Genomic DNA, 7,155 nt, shown 5'->3' with positions numbered 1-7,155 from the left:
TAAGTTTCAGAAAGGGTTCTCAGTTTGGGCCAAGTTTAATTTTTTCCCTAAAACTTTCAGACACTTTTTTTCTTACTGACCCTGCGCCCTAGAGTTATTTTTCGGTACTGCCCCAGAATTATCCCCAAGAAGCTAAATCTGAATAACTAATCCTGTGCTACTGTACACAGAGGAATATAAACTGGATATTTGCAATTCTTATTTTTGATAAAACTTAAATGTAACTCAATATATATATATATTTAATTTGTCTCTGAAATATGAGGTTCTGATCAATGGAGTCATGATGGTGTCAATATTTAATTAACAATTTATTTTTAATATTGTGTAATATTGTAGAAATTTATGTCTTAAGAAAGAATAAAATATATTTATACATAAGATCATATATTTATATAATATAGGATCCCTTGAAAGCATTGATAATTTATCATAATATAAAATGTGTTTTTACTTAATAATTTACTGTGTGTTTGAAACAGTCATTACAAGGCCATATGCTTTTAAAAATTCCTTTAAAATTTGATACTGAATATGTTTAATTTCACATGGTCATGCTGTCCGAAGCAAAAATTATTAGTCAACTACTAACAAAATCTTAGTTCTATAAACATATTAGAAGATACATTAATCCAATTGTTTGAAAATTCACCTTTTTCAAATTCTTTTTACGGGACTAATTATACTTACTGATAAAAAAACGTTTTACAATGTGTATGTACCTAACTTAAGTGATTAATTAATTGAATTTACACCTGAGCAATTATACTAATTATCGTTAATGAAGAAGGTCGAGATTGAGCCGTCGATCGCGAACGACGAGTTGGCTTCCACTGGTCTAAAGACATTAACATGGTGTAAATGACCTTCTTTTGAGTCGAATTTGAATTAAGTTGCTTACGGACACTTGCCTGACACAACATGAGCAGTATTTAGTGTTTTAGTTTTTTTCTGTTTTTTTTTTTTAGGTTTAAAGAATTAGTCACCATTTACTTCTATTGGATTGGATTTGGCTGCAGCACTAATTACCCCTGGAACCCCAGAGTTGTTTTGTGGAATCAAAAACGTCACAAACACCTCCATCGGCATAGTGGTGGGTGGGAGGAAGATGCAGTTCGGTGTTCAGTTGACCTGGACTGGGCCACTGATGGTGACGATAAGAAGTTACGCAACATGTTTTTAACCGTGGCACCGCCTCTGTGCAGCTCACACACCTCAACCGAGAGAAGCAGTGACAGAGCGTAGAGCTCAGGGCGCACAGCAGGACGCACCATGGGTTACTTTCCGGACTTTTCCATCGTAACCTGGACGTTGATAGTGTTTGTCATCACTCTCATCGCAGTGTGAGTATGATTCTGTTTGTGTGTGTCTCCTCCAGATCTGCACAGTTTCCCAAACAAAAGAGAACAATTTCCCTTTTTTCTTACCTCCTTTTATACGAGGCTGTGTGACAGTTCCTATAGTTTCTTGTTTCCGCAAACTATTTGTCTGACGTGGAAAACAGGGCAACACTGTCAATGTTGTTTTCAGTAGCTGAAGACACTGTTTCAAGGCTAATTATTATCAAAAAAACTAAATAAACCAATATATTCTAAGGCCAAGTCTTTATTGTCAAATAATAATAATAATAAGAAGAAGAAGAAGAAGAATAATCCATATAAACAAATACAAAAAAAAAAACACAACCCTGCAGATTTGTCAGTGCATGAAGGCACACGTGATGATTTGACTGGACTAAAGGTAGCCTACAGTTAAAGATTTACAGATGAATGTTATGTGTCCCAATTAAAAAAACTCTAGGGTCTAAAATGGATTCTAATATCAGACTATAAATATGTTGAATTGACTGTGAACAAAGGTGTTTTATTTTCTTCTGGTTTATGATAATTTGTTTGTACCAATAACAATGGCAAAAGTAAATATTGTAATTAACAATAGCGATATTTTTCTCTCAATTGCAATGCTGGATTGAAAACATGCATACTAATTCAGCCAATGTATTGTAAAAAGCCTTAAAGGTGGCTGTTAAACTTAAAATATTTATATATTTATATAATTAAACAGCATGCTATAGACAACATATAAAGATGGACAATGTCTCTCCACTTCCTCCCTTTGTGCAAAATTGAAGCCAAATTATCCAAGATGCTGTAAATTGCAGCCAGATTCTTGTGATCAACCAATCCCTAGTGAGTCTCAGCTGTCAATCATGATGTTTCTCCATGACGTCATGCATCAAAATACTTAATTCAAACAAAATTTACAAAATGAACCCATGGACATGAATCAGTGTGGTAAGAACTATTTTGCATGTCTTGTCGTACCAGTAAGCCGTGGGGTTTAGACCTGTATTTCAGGCAGCAACCGGCGTGTGATCATCATCATTTAGTCATGTTGAATTCTATATATACAGTCTGTGGACCCTATATTTTTCAACTGAAACTGGTGCAGCTGAGTTGGTGGGAGACTCAATAGGAGTTGACAGTTGAGGTCTGTTTGGGACCTAAGACGACCTCTAATCAGCCAGACAATAATTGATATAGCTCCATGTGAGGGTACCATAAGTGTACAGGGGCCTTCAAATCAGTGGACACTTAATACAACCTTCCTTATTTAGTTGGCTGACCATCAAAGAACACTAAGGCATCTTACTGATACTATAATGTTATCAAATAGACATGACAGTTACACGAGGACAGGATTCATGTTGTTTGATAGTATGGTGCAAGGAGTAAGTAAACAGGCAACTTGTTTTTCTCACATTTTTCATTTAATAAATAGATTAAGAGAAAAACTAAACTTTATTTAAATTGTACCTTTCATACATGAAATGCAGCTGAAAGTGGTTTACAACAGTTAAGTTAGATAAAAGGAATAAATATACTAAACGAACAGAAAAATAATTGGAAACTTTATATTATATGTTTATATAATATATATATATATATACATACATGGCTTCATTAATAATGGATTTGTTCTCACTTTCCTGCTTTTTTAATCCCCAGGTATGGATATGCTCCATATGGTGTTTTTAAGAAGTTAGGCATCCGTGGACCCAAACCTTTGCCCTTCATTGGGACATTCTTGGAGTACAGGAAGGTGAGACACATTTCCAGTGATCTAAGCTGACACTCTGCTGATGATGGTTTTGACTCTTTTGATTCCTCTGTCACTCGTCTCCACAGGGCCTCAATTTTGACATGGGCTGCTTTAAGAAATATGGCAGGATTTGGGGGTAAGTGTTTGATATGAATTAAGAATACATCCTCCAGTCTCATGCGATGTCCCATGCTGTATTCGACTTACTTCAATATCTGCTGTTACATTACAAGGTTTTACGATGGCAGACAGCCTCTCTTGGCTATAATGGACACAGCCATGATCAAAACAGTGTTGGTTAAGGAGTGCTATTCTGTCTTCACCAACAGACAGGTAAGGAAAAGCAACACTGGGTGGCTCAAGACTATTAATTGAACCAAATGTAATGACAGTGTCCTCTGTGGCCGTTTTGTTTAGGATTTGGGCCTAAACGGACCATTACGTGATGCTGTATCAATGGTAAAAGATGAGAAATGGAAGCGGATTCGCAATGTGCTCTCGCCATCATTCACCAGTGGCCGACTGAAAGAGGTTAAAAATGTGTACTTTTAGTTTTTTAGCATTATTCACATATTCACACTAAAAGTGGTTGATGTCTAAATGCTAGAATTGGAATATTAATTTGTTTTCTTTTGGGCAGATGTACACAATAATGTTTAAACACTCGACTAACCTGATCGAGAGTCTTCACAAGAAAGTCGGGGCGGATGAAGTCATTGACGTTAAAGAGTGAGTAATGTTAATCTGCTTTTAGACATGCACTTACTACCCTGCATTCTCCAGAGGGAATGTATGTGTGAACACAAATGTCCGACCTCCAGGTTTTGTGGACTTGGTTTTAAGTCCTCAGAAAGTCTGGAGGAGCAGTTCTGAGAACTCCTCGTGGAGTGTGTGTGTGTGGGGGGGGGGGGGTTAATGACATATCGTACACGGTAGCAAATGAAAAAGATAAAAAGAAATCCAATGTCTTATGATACAAGAACGCAGAAGACACTGGTGAATAGATCAAGAGAGATTTTGGTGATCAGGGCCGATGCTGGTGTCAGTGTGCTGTAAACAAAAACACGTGATTGCCACAGCAGAATGAATACATATTATATCTTGCATCACAGACCCAACTCTCAGGATATCCTCCAAAGGTTGTGTCTGAAAACTGCTTTACTCTTTGTGAGGAGATTGATTATTTTCCCATTTGTTTTACTTTGTCTTACTCAAGGATTATATGTATTACTGTACTCAATTTGAATTACGTGCCTTTTTTACAGAGTATTTGGACCGTACAGTATGGATGTTGTGACCAGCACTGCTTTCAGCGTGGACATTGATTCCATCAATCATCCCTCTGATCCGTTTGTAACAAACATCAAGAAGATGGTCAAGTTCGATTTCGTGATCCCTCTTGTTGTACTTATCAGTACGTTGAACATTATTCTGTCACCAGAATATCTATTTTGTCGTCTTTCTTTGACATTCAAATTAAGTGTATCTCTTCTAGTTCTGTTTCCATTCTTGATACCAGTCCTTGATAAGATGGATGTAGCATTCTTCCCAACTGAAGTTTCCAAGTTCTTCTACAGCTTCCTGCAGATGATAAAATCTGATCGGAAGAAGGCTGACCACAAAGTAATTCATTGCCGCTACAGTGGATCTAATTGTGAAGTTACTTTTTATTTAAATTTTGGTTTGTGTAAGATTCCCCTTGAACAACAACTGTGTGTTTTTTGTCTGGAAGAACCGAGTGGACTTCATGCAGCTGATGGTGGACTCTCAGGTTTCAGAGAACAATAAGAACGACAGCAGTTTGCAAAAAGGTAGAGAAAGAAACTGAAGGGACACATTTAAGTTCATAGTTTTCTCTATAGTCATACCTCAAGCTTATTTTAGTATAATTTACATGTAACAAAGAATGTGGTAAAGATATCAATGTTCACACTGTGTTTCATTGTGCATGGTTGTTGAACTGTATGCTGTCTACTACTGACAAGTAAAACTGGAAGTTTGGAGGCGACTAGAGATGACTCCAAACTTCTTCTACTTCTTCGTCAAGTTTATTGGCCTACCAAAATCAATGTGCATTAATCACATCAACTGTTGTACTTCTCTGCCTCTTTGCTTCCCCTCCCTCTGGGTGGGGTATTATCTTACAAATATGTTCATATGATTGCCATCTCTGCTGATTAGAGCCTCAAGTTCAAACAAAGAATCAGACAATATTAGGAAGCATCAAACGGGGGTTGTATTGTTCTTGGAAGGCTGAACCCAGCATAAACTTGGTAGATACTGCTTTCACTTTGAGTTATTATGTGACATACAATACTCAGCAGGTAGGCAGAACTCTGCTTATAACCGGCACTCACAACCTCACAAACACAAGCACAGACACACACACACACAGACACACACACACACACACACACACACACTCATAATGAATATCATTCATTGCCAAGGAAACATTTTCTGAGCCTTAATACCACAATGATGGCCACCAGTCTATAGGGTTTTTCATTATAGTCCCAATACAACAGTTGCATTATGTTGTGTGTGTGTTGCAGGACTGACTGATAATGAAATCTTGGCACAGGCCATGTTTTTCATCTTTGCTGGTTATGAAACCACCACCAGCACACTTGGCTTTATATCCTACAACCTGGCAACCCACCCTCACATCCAAAAGACCTTGCAAAAGGAGATTGATGAAACCTTCCCAGGAAAGGTAACTTTCTTTTTTGAATAACTATAATTTATTAGTAAGTGTTTCTGTGATACCAACTCATTATAATTTTAAAATGTACTCCCTTTAGTGTGAGCCCACCTATGAAGGCCTGATGCAGATGGAATACCTGGACATGGTGGTGAATGAGTCAATGAGGCTGTATCCTATTGCCAGTCGATTGGAGAGAATGACGAAGGCCTCAGTTGAAGTGAACGGTGTGACTGTTCCGAAGGGAGTTGTTATCGTGGTACCAGTTCACACTCTGCACCGAGACCCTGCTTTGTGGCCTGAGCCTGAGGTCTTCAAACCTGAAAGGTACTGTACTGGATTAATGGCAGGTTAAATTCAGGGTATTAAATTCAAAGTCTTCTTCAAGAAATCTGATCTGGTGTGAATAAAAAACCTTCAAAGTACAGAACTGTTTGAGGCTAGGTCCTTGTTCTCTTTTCTAAGGGGACCTCAAGTGAGAGTGGAGTAAGACCAATCACTGAACTGCCTTTTTAATCATCTTATTGATATTCTGTAAATGAGAAAAGTGGTACAGATGAGGCAACTTACTGATATTTGTTATCTGATACATGTTTTTTTCAGGTTCAGCAAAGAGAACAAAGGCAACATCGACCCCTATGCCTTCCTGCCCTTTGGAGCAGGACCAAGGAACTGTATTGGAATGCGATTTGCTCTCCTGGCGATGAAGCTGGTCTTAGTCATGGTCCTTCAGAACTTTAGCTTTGTCACCTGCAAGGAGACACGGGTGAGAACACTGGTTTTTATTAAGTTTGGTCGTTTGAATTAAGATGTGAGCTTTGGTAGAGCCTCATTTCTGATACATATTGTTTTTCTAGATTCCGATGGAGCTGGGAATGGCTGCTTTAACGATTCCTGCAGTGCCGATCAAACTGAAACTCGAGCCCAGAGCCCCTGATTCTACTTCAATCTAACTCTGATTATGTGACAGTAACCTGGCAGCTCTCACTCTAACCTGCTTCACTACCAAGTCAACAGTTTATGTTCCGCTTTTAGAAAAAAGAACATAAACAGTAGATTCTTATTCTTCAGATATAAGGTTGTCTGTAGTTCAAGTTCACGGACAAATCACTCATCTCAAGACATGTTTGAGTACCGTACAAATGAAAGCCCAAAATCTTTTGGGGGGTATAGTATGTTTTTACAATTTATAGAGATGTATAGAAAACGTATATAAATGTATACAATGTCTATTGATGAAATCTTACAGATCCTTTGAAAGCATTTATAAATGATCATAATATTAAATGTGTACAATATTTACTTATTGATCTCATTTGTGTTTGAAACTACAAGTCACTACAAGGCGT

At 37.6% G+C, this 7,155-nt stretch overlaps 1 protein-coding gene across 1 annotated transcript; it reads left to right on the top strand.

Annotated features, from left to right (window-relative positions):
- The first annotated feature begins 1,191 nt into the window (after window positions 1-1,191).
- Window positions 1,192-7,108, top strand: LOC133956538 (cytochrome P450 3A27-like). Its single transcript, XM_062391664.1, has 13 exons — window positions 1,192-1,343; window positions 3,009-3,102; window positions 3,189-3,238; window positions 3,336-3,435; window positions 3,520-3,633; window positions 3,743-3,831; window positions 4,368-4,516; window positions 4,598-4,725; window positions 4,835-4,913; window positions 5,658-5,818; window positions 5,907-6,133; window positions 6,410-6,572; window positions 6,664-7,108. Exons 1-13 carry the CDS (start codon window positions 1,273-1,275, stop codon window positions 6,757-6,759), a joined length of 1,521 nt encoding a protein of 506 aa, XP_062247648.1. The 5' UTR covers window positions 1,192-1,272; the 3' UTR covers window positions 6,760-7,108.
- The last annotated feature ends 47 nt before the right edge of the window (window positions 7,109-7,155 follow it).

Source organism: Platichthys flesus, chromosome 7, assembly GCF_949316205.1.
Source record: "Platichthys flesus chromosome 7, fPlaFle2.1, whole genome shotgun sequence".
Lineage (NCBI taxonomy): Eukaryota > Metazoa > Chordata > Actinopteri > Pleuronectiformes > Pleuronectidae > Platichthys > Platichthys flesus.
This window is presented reverse-complemented; position numbering and strand designations above follow the sequence as displayed.